This window comes from Xenopus tropicalis, chromosome 8 (assembly GCF_000004195.4).
Source record: "Xenopus tropicalis strain Nigerian chromosome 8, UCB_Xtro_10.0, whole genome shotgun sequence".
Classification (NCBI taxonomy): Eukaryota; Metazoa; Chordata; class Amphibia; order Anura; family Pipidae; genus Xenopus; species Xenopus tropicalis.
The window spans coordinates 70,459,868-70,477,578 of record NC_030684.2 but is presented as its reverse complement, the minus strand read 5'-3'; the positions used below and the strand labels follow the sequence as shown (position 1 = coordinate 70,477,578).

The 17,711-nt window shown below is 38.1% G+C and overlaps 1 protein-coding gene across 2 annotated transcripts in view; it reads left to right on the top strand.

Moving 5' to 3' along the window:
- Positions 1-17,711, top strand: part of gipr (gastric inhibitory polypeptide receptor) — a 41,412-nt gene that overhangs the window by 14,816 nt on the left and 8,885 nt on the right. For both annotated transcript variants that reach the window (XM_002932633.4, XM_031891104.1), the window contains exons 2-8: positions 247-308; positions 8,951-9,047; positions 11,281-11,388; positions 11,655-11,773; positions 14,233-14,336; positions 16,325-16,478; positions 16,571-16,730. In XM_002932633.4, the coding sequence (XP_002932679.2) occupies positions 267-308; positions 8,951-9,047; positions 11,281-11,388; positions 11,655-11,773; positions 14,233-14,336; positions 16,325-16,478; positions 16,571-16,730 (784 nt within the window). In that variant the 5' untranslated portion in view covers positions 247-266. The remainder of the gene's footprint in view (positions 1-246; positions 309-8,950; positions 9,048-11,280; positions 11,389-11,654; positions 11,774-14,232; positions 14,337-16,324; positions 16,479-16,570; positions 16,731-17,711) is intronic.

Genomic DNA, 17,711 nt, shown 5'->3' with positions numbered 1-17,711 from the left:
TAATGACATACAAAGTTACACTCTATTATTATTATTATTATTATTAATAAACACTGTTTATTCACAACTGTTCTGTGCATTTCACTGCTCATATGCGGAACCCAAAACCTGCCACCTATTCACTACACCCACATACTAATGCTAGTGAATTGAGTGATAGAGTAAATCACTGTATATAACACACTAATGATATCATATAAATGCATTGATTATTTAATTATCTTTCTTTGCTATGATCTTGCTCAGATGTGACCTGAGACCTCAAGATGTGGAGTCACCTGGCTGCTTTCGTCCTGCTGCTCTTGGAGGTAAGATCTCTGTGTGAAATGGCTTAATCAGGCAGCACTGTGCATGTTATCAGCTTATTTATGAGAAGAGAATATTTATGATATTTTATTAGTTTTACATTAGAATGAGTATAAAGCCATGTAACACTGTAAATTACACTGCCTGTGTGCTATCAGAATCATTTCTGCCTCTTTTTATTACTGGTAGCTTTAGTTGCTCATATAGACTTCATTAACATGGCCTTCTTTATTTAGCCAGATATGGCTAAACCATTTGGTTTTCTGAAATGGAATAGCAAAGAAAAGGGACCCTTTATCTCTTTCGTGATACCACTAACAGAAAAGTCTGTCATTTCCTTTTGCAGCTTGGCATTTAGGGCTTGTTTACACAACTGATATTTTGCATCAGATTTTGTTAGACTTCCAGTTTTCTGTTTAAAACCAAAAGCAGAAATCTCTAAACAAAGATTCTGAGTATTTTAGGATGATTTGTATTTCATTCAGTCTTGTCTGTGTGGCTTTATGCAGAAAATTGGGCACCCAACCAAACCTGACACACAAAATTCATAGCGTAAACCAACCCGTACAAAGTAAAGCATCTGAAAACACTCATATTAATTATAGGGTACATTTGCCTTAATAATCATTTTTGGTATTTTATAGATGTGGTTATAAAAGGCAGAGTGAAATTTACTTTAATTTTTAATATTTGTGGGTTTGAAATATTTCTTAACCTGGTAATTCTGCACCTTTCATGTCTGCTGGTTGCTGGGCTCTCTGATCCTAGCAACAAGCTTGTGGTTTGAGTTACAATTATTAAAAGATACAGGACTTAAATAGTAATAAAAATGAATACAGTAAACCCAGTCTGACATTCATTTTACTTTGCGATTGCTGGATGCTGACAACATGATGGCAATTTAAATTTCATATGGGAAAAGCAAACGAGTATGGCAAATAAAACTGATTTTAGACTGCCAGTGACTTCAGAGGTAATAAACCATTGCCATTTCTCCTATAGTATACTACTGTATATTTTTGCATGAAGCTAGAGGTAATAAAATCCTTTATGCCTTACCTCTTGACATGGTTTTGTTTGTCAAAGACCTGTAATGCAACTGAAAATTCTTCCTAAAGGTCAGGACAGGGACAGATATAACAAATTGTATTGGATGCCAAACACTTATGCAATGCCTGCATTCTGCATCTCATTTCAGGTTAATAATCTGGCACAAAGTGTGCAGTGCTGTGTGTGTAAGGTAGCTCTGTATTTAGCAGCTGATTCTTTTGGACCCTGTCATTCCCTAGCCAGTGTCCACCTTGCCCGCTCAGAATGCAGTTTGGAAAGCAGGCAGCTGAGAATTCAGAGCAAAGCTTTATGATCCATTCTAATTCAACAAAAAGTTGTGACGTAACACACAAACAATATGTGCCCAGTTTTTGTTGTCCATGACTCTTTAACTCATCATTTCAATGACTAATGTAATGTCATCTTCAGACATTTGTACAAGTATGCATTTCCCCAACACATTTTGCAATAAACAGGTTTTTGTATATTTTATTGCTACGTAGATAAGAACCTTAGGGGCACATTTACTAATCCACAAACGTCCAAAAAGCGTCCGAATGCGTTTTTTCGTAATGATCGGTATTTTGCGATTTTTTTTGTAAATTGTCGCGACTTTTTCGTAGCCGTTACGACTTTTTCGCAAATTGTCGCAACTTTTTCGTAGCATTACGACTTGCGCGAATTGTCGCGACTTTTTAGTAGCCGTCGCTCCAAGTACGAAAGTTTCGGATTCATTCAAGCTTCAGTATCGTGACTTTCCTAGGGCCAGGTTGGAGCTGCAGAGTGCCATTGAGTCCTATGGGAGGCTTCCAAAATCATGCAAAGTCTGAAAGGTTTGCCCGCCGTTTACGAGCGCTCAATACGAAAAAGTTGCGACAATATACTAGCAAATCGTAACGGCTACGAAAAAGTTTCGACAATTTGCGTAAGTCGTAACGGCTACGAAAAAGCTGTGACAATTTACAAAAAAGTCGTAACGGCGACGAAAAAAATCGCAAAAAATACGAAAAAGTCGCAAAATGTTCGTTTCCAATACGAATTTTTCCCATTTGGATTCGTGGATTAGTAAATGTGCCCTTTAGTGTTTTGTGCTAAATTTCTAGTCACTGTGGTTCAAACAGGACTATGGGAAAACAAGATTATCCAGTTAGAACTTAAAAAGTATGAGTAACCCTCCTATATTTTTATCCCTAGCCAAAGGTCTCCCTCTGGTGGCACTAATCTAAATGAATAGTGGGTACCGTGCAAGCTCATTAGGGCCATCTCACAGGTGTAAAAAAGGTTCAAAGCTAAGGTTTCTGGGTTGCATACAATGCATACATTTATGCATAAGGCTTTATATAAAATACTAGCAGTGAAGCCCTGCTGCTTGATTTTTTTTACATGAGTCCTTCATTTTTACATGATCCGGTAACCATAGTCATGGGTGTTCCTTTCTGTGCTATGGTGGCTCTGTTATAAAGATATTCAGAGCCCACTTTATGTGGGAATTTACACTCTACTCTGTGCATATCTAGTATAAGTAAATCTAAAGCAACTTGACTTGCTAAGTAATCATTGAAGACGTTTCACTATCCGAGCAGCTTCTTCAGGTCAACTGAAGTCCTCAGCATATGAACTCTTCACTCCACTAATCCACTAATCCAATCACAAGGGCGCATTGTAACTCTTCAGAGAGGTGGCACACTGTAACTCTTCCCATACCAGTCAGTTGAACTAAAGAAGCTGCTCAGATGAGTAGTGAACGTCTTCAATGATTAATTAGCAAGGCCAGTTGCTTTAGATTTACTTATACTAGATATATCATGACCTGGATGAATTACCATTTTCATAGTCTACTCTGTGGAGCAATCTTCCACTGCTTCTGTAGGGGTAGAGATTTCTTAGCACAGTTAGACAATGTACAGTCAATGCAGCTGATCTGTACATAATGTTCCACTGTGTAATGTAGAGGTTCACAGCCTCTGTAACTGCCCATTACTGCCCGCAACTGTAAAAGTTTTATTACAAAACACCAGTGTAGAAAGCACTAACACTAGCCTTTATTGCTAAGCTGCCATGTTTGAACAGGATTTGCATGTTTTGTTCCTAGCATCCTGGGCAGTGTCCCCCAACCAATGGTTCACGAGCAACATGTTGTTCCCCAACCCCCTCAATGTTGTTCCCAGTGGCCTCAAAGCAGGTGCTTATTTTTAAATTCCTGGCTTGAAGGCAAGTTTTTGTTGCATAAAAAACAGATGTACTGCCAAACAGAGCCTTCTGTAGGCTGCCAGTCCATATAGGGGCTACAAATAACCAATCACAGACCATATTTGGTACCCCAATTCCTTTTATATTTGAATGTGGCTCACAGGTAATAAAGTGTGATGACCTCTGCTGCAGGGCATTCTAAGGTCTGTTTGCCGAAATCAGTTTTAAACACTGCCAGATCACTTTACGGAAGCACGGGCCTATATTTAACACTACTGGCAGTAAAGAGCCTTACCAATTTTACATATTAATATCAAGACTTGCATAGTGTGGTGTGAAAAACAAGAATGGCACCTGCAAGTGTGGGTCCTCTAAAATAGACATAATGGAGAGCAGATATTAATGTCCAAACACATTCCTGCACTTCTGCATGTTTGCCAATGCATCCATCCTGCCTCTGCTAATAAATGGTGTGCCCACTGATGCAGGGAAACCCTGGAGATACCAGCACCTTGGACCTGGTAGTAGCTCCAGGGTTCTCATAGCTGCACGAGACTTGCTTCTCCATAAAAATGGCCCACTACAATACATGATATTGCTCTGGAGGAATTGTTATAATATGTGCAATTTGTGTACCATCCTCACTCAATCACTTTTTGTTGTGTCAGAACAGCAACTGACAGTCTTTAGCTTTCCTGGTGGAGCTAAATTCACAGTGTAACAATGTGTGCTGACATACTGCATGTGTATAGAAATGCTATTGGCGGTGCATAATAGCTGTATATGTGCCACGGAGAGATGGCAAAAGGACATAGCATGTATTTCCCATTAGATATGCTATTTGCTACAAACAGCCAGAAATCATTACAGAGACCAGTCACACAGTGTAATGATAACAGTCCAGCATACTGCATATAATTTATGATTAAATGACCAAATGCAGACAGTAAATGTTTCTGGCTCTATTTTAAACTACGCGCAGCAAATGAATGTGTAAGTATCTTTTCACAAAGTGATAAAATAAATCATGAGCTGTTCACCCTCATAGTTGTGAAAAGTATGTGTTGTGCGGAGACAGGCATTACCTGTGGCAAAGTCCTTAAAAATAAAAAATAAAAAATCTGAACCTCATGTGTTTTATGTTTTCCTTTTTATCATACCAAGAATATATAATATATATTAAATATGGAGAATAACCTCAGATTTGTGCAGTTGAATAAATATGTGCTCATTACTTTGGTTTAGACTGCAAATATGCACTTGTCACTTTATGTCAGCTACAGGCAGAGCAATTATTACAAATCCTATGGGAATTCTGCCTTGCACACATTTACTAAGCTGAGGGAGGGAGAGTAACGCATTTGTTTATTCATTTACAAACCAGCCAGTTCTAGACCTATTTACCAACACTATTATAATCAATTTACATTGCCTCGTTTGTTTTGACAAAACATCAAAACACACAAAGAATGGAAAATAATTAAAGATAATAATAGTAATAACAGAATAAGAAGTCAGATCTTTTTGTCTTGTTTTTAAGTCCCATGAGTGCTGTGGTTTTTAAAATATTTCTATCTATATTCACTCTGGGTCCCAAGTCATTTGGCTAGGATTCACATGTTCTTAAAGACGATACTGAGGTCTGGTGCCTGGGGAAGGAAAGCTATACAAGCTAATACTTCTTGCTCCTAATAGGGGAGAGCATAAATTTGATGTATATTTAGTATCACTGTCCTTCTGCAAAATGAAATATTTTCCTCATAACTCACAACACCCATACACAATCCCTTTAATGTTTTAATTCCCAATGCTTTAACTTCTCATGTGGCTATCTCCTCACATAAGCTCCTCAACTGCAACTGTAAACATAACATTTTGATTCATTGTAAACAAGACTCTTTTTCCTTTAAAATTGTACTTTTACTTCCTGGTTTAGGTGTTTTTGTTTGTTTGTTTTGAATCATTGATGCAGATGCTGTTCTCTTTCAAATAAATTAGGCTTGATATACTGCCCTTCATATCTGGTGGTCTCTTTAGGACTATCTGGTCTTGCTTTCATGAAGCTGAAAAGCTCAGCACTAAGGTCACTTGAAACAGCTGTAAAATATTTTTCAAAGTTTTTAACAGTAGCAACAATAACTATAAGAGGACCATGTTAATTCAGTAACTTTACAACATTTCATGCAATTCACACTGTGTTTTTTAACAAGCACATTTCCACTGCATTTAATTTTATGTTTTCTCAGAAATGTGAAAAACCTTTACAGAGAGTAGGTATAGATTTTGAAAAGAATAGCAAATAAATTACATTTCTTAAAGACAAGCAGGATCAGAAAGCTTACAAAGCCATAAAAGTCATCCAAGCATAACATAAGTTAAAGATTTATTGGAATTTATAGAAAAAGACCAAGGAAGCATGTTTGCATTTTATTAGGTTTTTTGTTCATACTCTTTAATTTGTTGCTGTTGAAAGTGTCAGTTGATCATTATAAATATTCTACAGTAGATTACCTTGCAAATCCTTCTCGGTCTACCTAATGTTATACTATTCAGTATATGATTAATTTGCTGCATGTTTGTCACTACATTGTTGATTTTTGCAGTCAACAGTGTCAACCCCCACCTGCTATTTAACTGCACAGACCAAAATGTTTCTAATCACCTTTTAAAATGAAAATAAACAGCATAGGTATGGTTCTTGCAGTGGGCCGTTCAGCATCGTTCCACGAACAGAAGTGCCTCATTTGCTCTACATACAATAATGGTCTTTCTATAAGATCACCCTTTATTACCTTCAGTGAACTCTGTTCTTCAGGCAGATTTGTATGCAAGTGCAAAGGCTTATTTAAGGGCATATAATAGCTAAACACACATTTGTCCATTATTCTGTGTCATTGCAATTGGCTACATGCATTGGAGTTGAACCCAGTGCATATTAGGCTGCTGAACATGTTCCTTGCATGACATCACTAACAGGGCTTTTTGATACACAGAGGATATTGGAAGGCTATGCATAGTGTTGTGATAAAATGTACAGGATCCCTATGTACTCACATTAACTGTGCTTGATTTGAGTTTTGGTTCCAAATTGTATTTTTAACTTTTTCCCCCTGTGCTGGTAAGGGGCAGAGGGTTAAAATGGTCACTGATGGCATGCAGGTCTACCACCCCTGTCACCATCTTTAGAGACCATGGAGCTCAGCTACCTTGGAGAACCAGGAGTAAGATTTAAGCATGTGATACTATGGATAGACTAATCTAAAGGCCTGCAGATATACTGTAGGTTGCTGAATGTCTGAAGGTTGACAAATTTCTTTAATATATCTTTACTTCACATTTAAAGGACATGGTTTTAAACAAGCAGATCTCATCTTAACAGTCTACTTTCAGAACAGTAAAATGCAATTGGCCCTCCGTGTTTCTGTGTATTGCCCAGCACTATTCCAAGCCTTTTATTTTTGGGAAGTCACTAAATCTCTCCCATTGTTCCCACCCACCGGCTGTGGGCAACAAGCAAGCAAAATAAAACTAGAAGAAAAAAGGTGTTTAGGGAGAGGTCTGGAAATGTATATATAAAAAAAGTAACAAAGTGTCAAGTTCCCAGTAATAACGATTGTGTTTCTGAAAATAATGCACATTAAGCTTTTGTTCTCAATACATCAATGTTCAATATATAGGGCTTGTGCTGAGCATATTTTGTGCAAACCAGTGAAATTGAAAGTAATCATTAGTTAGTGCTTTACAATAAAAAAAAAAAGAACAGTCTTATTATTTTGCTGATTTTTAACAAAGGTTCACATAGATGTTTATTCCCTTCCAGAATTACATAGCATGTTGTTTGATATAACAAGACAGGAAAATGGGAAGAAAGATGAAAGCAATTTTGGGGCATTAAAAAAAAAACAGTGTATAGTAAGAGAATGCATTGGGTTGTAATCTGGTTAGGGTTACCGCAGTGCAGTCTGCAGTATGAGTAGTAATTAATTGTTAATTAGCCACGCGGAATGTAGTGTTAATATGTCCAGTTTTAATGAGGTAATGTTTGTTCTAATGTGCAAAGGATATGTTGTATCCTAGTTTTAGTCTAGTCTTTATTGTTCATTTAAATGCTTAATAATATTAAATATTAATAATATTTAAAATTTGCGCTTGGCAGTAATAGCAACCAGTCAGTAGTTAGCAATTTCAAGCCAGCCACAGGTCAAATCATGAAAGTTAAAATACGGATGGTTGTCATGGTTTACTGCCCTGGTGCAAACTTGCCCAGTGTTGATGTATGAGCTCCACTGTTTTATTAACACAATTTGCCTATTCAAAATGTCAGTTCGCTAAAAAAAAACATTTTATTCATAGAGATATAAAAAAGCAACAAGTATGGCGGCTTTGTGTGTGTCCTATTTGTTGCATTGTGCTCCATTTGCTAGCAATACTTTAGCTGTGTGAGAGCAGAGGCAATGCAGTGCATACACACAGACTGCATAGCACAGACAGAAATTGCTGCCCAAATCTCTCTATTCCCATGTTGTTTACAGGCTAGATTGTATAGTTGTCTTTAGAAGTCTATTGCTCTCCCATTTACTCAGCATATTCTCCCTGCCAGTGCTGTGTAAATAATAGCCTCCTGGAATTCTCCTGCTTATTTAATGGAGAAAGAAAGGCAAAAACTAAGTAAGCTTTATCAGAAAGGTCTATGTAAATACAGCCATAAGCACTCACAGAAATGCTGCACTGACTTCTCTGTCAAAAGATTTGTTGTGTCTGTAATTCATGTGCCAGAGACACGCAGCTCTCTGCTCTCTCCCCTTTCCTGCTCCCCCCTCCCTCAAGAATGCTAAGAACTTACTCCCCCCCCCCTTAGGAATGTGGATCTGGGCCAATCAGCAGGAATCAGACTCATAGTCTAACTAACTGAGCATGTTAGCAGGAGTGAGGCATTATGGGAACTTTCTTTACACAGCTCAGCATTTTTTCTTCCTGTTTGGCTTCTGATCATCTAAACAGGTGAAATATGGGGAGACTTAAGGGCACTATTGAGAGAACTGAAGGTATGCCTGCAGCTTGAGATTAACTCTTTATTAGCCTTTCCTTCTCCTTTAAAATTGGCTCTCTCTGACCCCAGCGGAGTCCTATATTAACTCTTTCTTATCTTTCTCACTGCTGGGAATAAATGAAAAAACAAGCACAATATAGAATAGGTAGTAATAGGTTCATGCTCTGTGTTCCAGAAAGGGAAAAGGACCCACCCTGACTGGAACCCACCAGAGAAAATCCCGGAACAGCAGGCCAGTCCAACACTGCAGAGTAGATAACATCTCCGTTACTGTAATGTTTGATGATTATCTGTATATGCTGCAATTATTATTAGTTTAAACACTCCTAATGTTTCTATATTGTATAATAATAGGAGTGTTGCACCCACACAGTAGAGGACACAAAGCAAGACTGGGAGAAATACCGGGATGAATGCAATGAGAGGATGAGGACTGAGCCCCCACTGAGTGGTATGATAACTATAAGCACTATATGATATGCAGACAGCAAAACCACAAAACAGTTCCATATTAGAATGGTCCTTAGCAGTCAAACACATAAGACACACAACTAGGCCTGACAATTTGTCAGATATGGGCATCCCAACCCAATGGGCAAGGAGGTAAAGATCTCTCTGAAAAAGATAACAGATAACAGAGCTTTTTACTGTAGTCTGTTCTCATAAAATTATGTTGGGTTGAAAAACCCAACATACTCTTCTTCGACTTCGGCTTATTCTTCTACTTTTTCTTCTTCTTCTTAGCACCCCCCATATTCTAAATGCAGTTTTAGGGGTACAACACACAAACTCTCCACACTTCTTTGCCCTATAGTGGAGCAGGTTGCTTGTGCTTTTCTAAGCGATCCCGCCCCCCGTCTTTTTGTGGCGCCCCTCCGAACGCCCCTTTTTTCCATTGACTTTGACAGGGAAGGTTTTCAACTGCTGCCACTCTTACAGCTTTGCAGCTACACCCCCCAAACTTGAATAACATAATCATGGGGTCACACTGAATGAAACAGCGACATTTGTTGGATGACCCCCAAAGTGGGAGGAGCCAACAACAGCCAATCAAATTTCACCCATTGACTTTTATGGGGAAATTTAAACTGCTGCCAAACTTACAGCTTTGAGGCTACACTCCCCAAACTTGAATCACATAGTCATGGGGTCAGCCTGAATGAAAATGTCAGTCACTGGGTGATTACGTATTCAAGTTTTTTTTTTTTTTTTAATTGGGTGGAGACACCAACAGCCAATCAGATTTTACCTATTGACTTTCAATGGGGAAATTCAACCTGCTGCCATTCTCACAGTATTAACACCAGGGTCCCCAAACTTTTCACAGTTGGTCACTAGGGGACTGCAGTTTTAGTTTTGAAAAAGTGGGCGGAGCCATTAACAGGCAATCATATTTCACCTATTGAATTTTATTGGTTTGATACCAGGGTTCCAAAACTTTGCACAGTCACTGGGTGACTTCATACTCAAGGTTAGAAAAAGTGGGCGGGGCAGCCAAATGCCAATTACATTTCTTTCATTGTTTTCAGTGGGGAAATTTAAATTTCCGCCATTCTCACATGTTTAATGCCAGAGTCCCCAAACTTTGGACAGTTTGTCATTGGGTGACTATGTTCTAAGTTTAGAGAAGTGGGTGGGGCCAACAACAGCCAATCAGATTGCATAGACTTCATATGTTTAAATATAAACTGCTGCCATTCTTTAAATATTAATACTAAGGTCCCAAACTTTGCAAGCTAGTCACCAGGTAACTGCAGTTCACAGTTAGAAAAAGTGGGTGGAGCCACCATCAGCCAATCAGACTTGACCTATTGATTTTTTTTTGGTTTAAATTTAAAAGTCTGCCTTTCTCACATTATTTATGTCAGGGTTCCCAAGCGTTAAACAATCAGACACTGGCTGACTACATATTCAGGGTTAGAACAAGTGGGCAGAGCCAATCCATTTCTAAATGTCATTGGTTTATATTTAAACTGATGCCATTATTTAAATATTAATTCCAGGGTTGGTAAACTTTCCAAAGTTAGTCCCTGGGTATTTGCCATTCAAAGTTAGAAAAAAGTGGGTGGAGCCACCAACAGTCAATCACATTTCACCTATTTACTTTCAATGGTAAAGTGTAAAATGCTGTCAGTCTCACAATTTGGGGAGAGTGACTAGTTGGTTTCCTAGATGCCCAGCTTAAAGATCAGTTATTGAGACCTTTGGGGTGAGCACTCATTACTAGATAGTATTGAATCAAATTCAGGATTTTTTTTTATCTGAAACCTTGTTAAGTGCTAAGGGGGCCCTCCCTGAACAATTATTGGAACTTAAAGAGGGCTTGAAACAAAGCAGTCTGAAAAACAGTGATCCTGTGTGTCTTGGGTTGGGAAAGAGTGCTGAGAGCAATAATATAGGTGGTAAAATAAATGCTATTTTTCTGTTATCGGTGGTTTATGATTCATGACATGTAACAAAAGCATTTTTCTGGAAATGCAGTGGCAACAAAATGAGTCATGCGATGCTACTTTAAATGCTAACATACACACATATAGGGTTACATCTACACTACAAGCTAGATATGGCAGTCATTATGTATTAGTATTTGGGTCCCTTAGCAATTTACATAAACATCCAATAAAGAAGCATCATTCGTGTATAAACAGTAATAATTGACTGCAACTTTTGGCCTCATGTTTTAGGTGTTTTCTGCAATCGTACATTTGACTATTATGCATGCTGGGGAGATACCCCTGCAAATACGACAACAGGAGAACCGTGTCCTTTCTACTTACCATGGCATGCAAAAGGTAAGTACATGTAGAGTAAGGGCATTGTGTTCTCCCAAAGTAAACAAAGACATTAAACATAGCCAGGTACATGTAGTAATTACTACTACTTCTACAACTGCTAATTTTCTCACAACTTTATTCCTAGTCTAAGTATATTAGAGAGTAAATAATTAATATATTCATAATATTCACAAGTCTCTTGTCTTCCAATATGATTTCAACCTCCCCGCCTCCTGCCCTGATTCCTCTTCATTCTGTACACCTGACCTTTTTTTCATCCTTAGTAAAGGAAGGCTTTGTATTTCGTCGTTGTGATGCAGATGGTCAGTGGGTGCGAGATGACTCAAACAGTACATGGCGTGACCACTCTCAGTGTGAGACCCATGAACCAGAGCAATCGCCAGTAAGAGTTGCACTTCTATATTATATTATACATAATTATTTATTATATTATCTATAATTATTTATTATATTATCTATAATAAGAACACCACCTACCAAGATGAGGCCTTTAGAAGGCAATTAATAAACTGGCATTACCACCCATTTTACATGCAGTTATACACCCTGTGTGTAATCGTGTTGATGGAAGTGCATGGAATTAGAGAAAAACAAAAGCAAAACTAGTGCAATACGTACAAAACTTTCTTTGTGACTAAAACGCTAAAAGATTTTTAGCGTTCTAATTTGGTGCAAACTTTGGACACATCGTGTGGGTGTGATACACTGCATTGGGCTGATGTATAAGCACTTTTGATTGTTTGATTCACTTAATATATTTGCACATTTTGCACCAAATTAGAACGCTAAAAATCTTTTAGCGTTTTAGTCACAAAGAAAGTTTTGTACGTATTGCACTAGTTTTGCTTTTGTTTTTCTCTAATTCCATGCGCTTCCATCAACATGATTACACACATCTGAGACCCATCTAAAAAGGGAGGGTTGTTCTTATGAGGAGGCAGCACACGATCACACAGTTTCTACTATACTGAAGATTTGGTTTCAAAGAACTCCACCAAGAAGCGATGAGTATTTGGGGGACCACCCTATTAACTGTTACACAGTTATACACCTTGCCTCTGTGTTAAATAACAAATTACAAAAGGAAAAACTGGTATGCTGTTTGTATAAGAATTCTGTCCCCATAATTCATTATTTTGTAGAACCAGCTTTAGCATGAACAGCTTTAAGTATGTATTACTGACACAAGTGTTGTGGATTCTTTTTAATAGAATCAGACATCTTTGTGGCACAGTGGCAATTGCAACTGCCTGAGTGTGGTTAGTACAGGTACTGAGAACACAGCTGTCCTTTAGACACTGTTACAAATAAGTTTTAATATTTCTTGTGGAACAACTTATAAAGATATATACAAACTTTTAAATATTTGACTGCCATGGTAAGTGAACATGTAGTGTTGCAGTTTATTTTTTTTGCCAATATCATAGGAAGGCAAGAGCAAGACACTTTTATATGTAGCTATGGTATATTGGTATATTTCCTTTTTGTGTGCTGTATAGGCTATACCAGATTGTCTCATCCTTATGCAACAAGGATAAGAATATTGAAGGATGCAGAAAACAAATGAAACTAAGTAAGGGCCATATAGAGGAATATCATTGTCCAAACTCAAATGCAAACTAGATGGGCAGACTGAAAGGGTCAAATGATAGAGTGAAAACAAGCAGTTTGCAAGTGCAAGGGATGTCAAAAGTCAAAAGCCTAACTGTTGTTGGGTCAGTGGGTTATATGGTGTAGCCAAGTGCACAGTCATTTACTGACACTCACAAAAAATTGGAAAAAATGCAAAAAATAAATTAGAAAAAATGAACTGGAGAATGAAGGTGAAAAATTAATCTGGTGGCTAGAATTATGGCTACATCAATACCCAAAGCTTATTATGTGCATGCTAAGTAACAAGGCCATCCATGCCAGAGCTGCCTCCCGGTGCGGGCGGCCTAGCACCAGCGGGGACTGTTTTTTGAAAAAAGAAACTATTGTTTCCCGCAACTGAAGTTCGGGCTTTATTAGCCTGCACCTCTGGTTTGGCAACCAAATTTAGAGTGATAGGTGCCCTTTAAGGGGAATGTGTACTGTTAATTTGAATGAATTTTGTTACAACAGTGCCACTTGCTGGTCCATATCTGACCATGAACTAGTTGAGAAATTGTCAGGAGGAAAAAAGAGGGCTGGTCTGGAGTTCTCCTGGTAAGAAATATGTGAGGAAAAACTATCTGGGGTTTCTAATGTTTTTCCTAACCAGAAGAACATCAGACCAGCCCTCTTTCTTTCTCCTGACAATTCCTCGACTAGTTCATGCTTGGAAACTGACCAGCAGGTGGCATTGTTTTACCAAAATTAATTTATATTAACAGTACAGATTCCTCTTTAAATCCTGAAAAAAAGAATGCAAATTGCAAAAGTGCTTAGAATAACACTCTCATCAATTTTACATTTATCTTTTTTAAAAAGCAAATGATGCAGGCAGACTTCAAAAATATTTGCGCAATTGCACCTGATTTTCGACTAAGCGCACTCGCAGATGAATCTATTTTGGTGCATTGGATGTAATTGCAGTAGGCACAGCGCAATTGTATCAAGGGAATCACCTGTTTGCACCCACAATGATGCCAGAATTCTGGAAAAAAAAGTTTTGCTTTGTTGGAAAAAAGACTGAGTTGGTTTTGATAGAAGCCTAAATGTTTTTGTGTAAAGTAAATGGCCTCTGGTTATTTTTAATATATTTCATTGATTTGTAAAACAGTGACTTTTGTTGAGCAGCTTTTTTTCTAGTTATAAGTGCTGCTGATTCACAATGAAACATGCTCATTGATGATAAATGTTGTTGTTCTGCTCTTTCAGCATGAGCCTTGGATCTTGTCCAAGCTACGTGTGATGTATAGCGTGGGATATGGGATCTCCTTGGCTGCACTCATTGTAGCTGTGTTTATTCTCACACAACTCAGGTCTGTGTCAAAACATAATTATTTGGCCTTTAGAACTGGGCTTTGTCACATCCCTTTTCAGGATCACATTCACTTCTGCACTAGTTTATTGTTACAGCCCATTTAGAACTTTCTCTCAAACAGCAGTGACGATGGTGGCAATTATAACAGGCAGAATTCATAATGTGTAACTGTACAATTTTCCCATCAGATATCTGCTCTATCTGTTCTACACAGGACATCATTGCCCTGTACAAGAACTGTGATTCTGGATGCAGTATTATTCCATCTAAGGGCTATAAAACATGGACCACATGGACACCACTTGTATTTATATTTTTTTCTTAGCAGGTTTTATTCTTAGACTAAAAGTAGTGATAACATTTTCTTGGTTGCTATGTTGTTAAGAAAGTGGTTCTTCAATTGTTAGGCTAGTGCATCCCTCATTGGGGCCCAGAGTAGTAACAGTGGGGTTTAGCCTGAAGTACAGGAAAGCTGAGATTTTTGGACACTGCTTTTTTGCTCTACCATAAGCCCAGTTTAAAGGTTAGTTAGGGCAATATATGGGGTTAATAAATATTTGCTGTCCTATATATTCTTGAATATAACTTATTAGCTAATACAGCAATATTTTCTTATATCTGCAACCTTGTTGTGAGCAAAGGGGGAGAGGGGCCTCCCCAAAATTTACATCTCCCGTTGGGCTATGAAAAACTCCCACATACACTGCTCTAACCAAGACAATAGGGCTCATTTATAAGAGTGGGGCCAGGTGCAAAGTCCCATGTTTTTTGCACTTTTCATGACAAATAAAGGGCTGCACCAATTTTTGCCAGTGCTGCATAATATATGTATTGCAAGGGGAGAAAGGCATCGCTTGCCATGCCACTACATTACCCATCACTCACAAGGCAAGAATGAGTACCAGGCTCCCTTGCTCCTGCCCAAGCTCTACACCTTGCATCACAATAAAGAATTTAAGATCCTAGCTTGCACCTCTTAGTGGAACAGTGTAAATAAATATAAATTACATTATACATAATTTTAAACTAATCTTCATTGTCGAATTGGGAAAAAAATACTGCATTGTGGGTAAAAAAAAGTGCAGCATGCATCCAAAATTGCACTATGTACTTGAGGTCTTAAATGAGCCCTGTTGTAATTCAAATGAACTGCTCCCACTGAATTCCTTTTAACATTAAAAAAAAATCCTGCTACACTGAAGCTGGCCAAAAATGCCCAGATTTCGTCAGTTTGGTGACATACACTGAAGGATCATCCACTGTATGGCCACTTTAGCTCTGATTTAAACCTAGTTAATTTATTTGCCTATTCTGCAAATGTTTTGGCCATGTGTAAACTATTGGCCTGATGCTAGACCACATCTATATTATTGCTTCCATATTTGTTCTGTGTAGTAGAACAACAAATCCTACATCCAAGGAGACTTTTACCAGTGAGCCCAGGGCTAAGATCTCATTTATGGGACCCCACGGCTGCCTCAAGAAACTGGTGGTGGTACTATGCTGAAGCTGGTTAACGTAAAACAAAAAGGCAGGGAATAAAATTAGTGACCCAGAGATCTTCTCACTTTGTGCTCATTCCTGGAAAGCAAACAAACAAAAGCTCACCCAACTCTACTTGGGACACCCATAATAAAAAAAAATCTCCACTAAAGATACCACCTTTTTTTTTGGTAGATCTCTTGCAGTTTATTAAAATCAGTTGCCATTTCTATGGGATGCTAACTGCAAAATGTTTTGCTAACAAAACTCTGATGGTTGCCCCTTCCCCTTGTCCTGGTGGGCCCTGGGCTAATGGCCCTTTTGTCCATTTATTACAATGGCACTGGCCACACGTTCATAAGGCCATATTAAAATGAATAATTAATATTATTACACAAAGAAGTTTAAAGAGTCCTTAGTCATCTTATTATAAGGTAAATATGTATATGCACCTCTGTGGCACATTGTTATTAATTGTGTTACCTTTTTTTAACACAATTATAGGCGTTTGCGCTGTACACGGAACCTGATCCACTGTAACCTTTTTGTGTCATTCATTCTTCGTGGGGTGTCCCTGCTGACACGAGATGCACTTCTACCACTACATCATAACATGATACAAGGAGAAGGAGATCCCACCAATTTACTGAGAAACAGAGTAAGGAGGATTACAGAATACTTAATGTGATTTGGTATTTTTGTGTCTGCCTTTGTATCCCTTATTAGTAATGTGCCTTTATTTGTTCTTAGACCCTAGTTGGTTGCCGTGTGGCTCAGTCTATCACACAGTATTGTGTAGCTGCTAATTATTACTGGCTGCTGGTGGAAGGCTTGTATTTACACAACCTGCTTGTTGTCTTGTCATTCTCGGAAGAATCTGTGCTGCCCCGTTACATGCTCCTGGGCTGGGGTGAGTGTCCTTCTCTGTGTAAAAACAATATGATAAATTCATGTGTCTCTCTATACCATGTAATATCAACATGCATTACTTCTGTGAGGTTAATCAAGTTGATGCAGATTCTATGATAATCATATTTATAGACATTTTTGTAATATGTTACATTTAATTTTTAGACCCCCTATCCCCTGTCACCAAGTTTGTGGTAGAGAGAAGAGTAAATCCTTAATAAAGAGTATAAGTAAAATATATTTAATTTGATGTCTAATGTACACATTTATAGACAGTTCATGCCGTAGGAGCACCTATCATAGCAAAACCGTTTCCCCTACCAGGGGTGGAGGTAAATAGAGCCGACACTCCAGCCAGGATTCAATACTGTCTTGGGCAGAAAATGCCCCCACTGAGTGCTATGCTGGCTCGCTCATTATGCACGTCTTTCACAAAAGATTGGGGGAGGGGCCATACAACCTTATGTCACACACATTTGCATAATAAGCTAGATGGGACACTCCTCATTTTGTGCAAAATAACCACTCAAACTGGGAGTTCCATCCTTGTGAAGCCAGCATAACACTTGCTAGGAGAATTTTCTTGACAAAATACCATTGTTTCCGCCAACTGGAGTGTGGGTTTATTAACCCTTACCTCTGTTGGGGGAACCAATTTTGCTGTGATTGGTGCCCTTTAAGAAAAAAGAAAGTTGCATCAGTTTGACACTGCCTTTTCATTTAAAGATAACGTTAGGGCAATACAGTGTCCATCCTACTACCCTACTGTTTGACATACAGTTTTGAACGATTTGAGTGTTTTAGCAGTGTCTAAATGCAAGAAACAAATATGCCATTGTCCTTACATAAGAGAATAAACAACAATGGAAAAGTAATAACCAAAAACAAAAATAAGGAGATGGTGGGATATGCTAATGCCAACAGTGACAAAATCATGTGCTTTATTAAAAACTGTGATATTTATTTATATTTATTTTGTTAC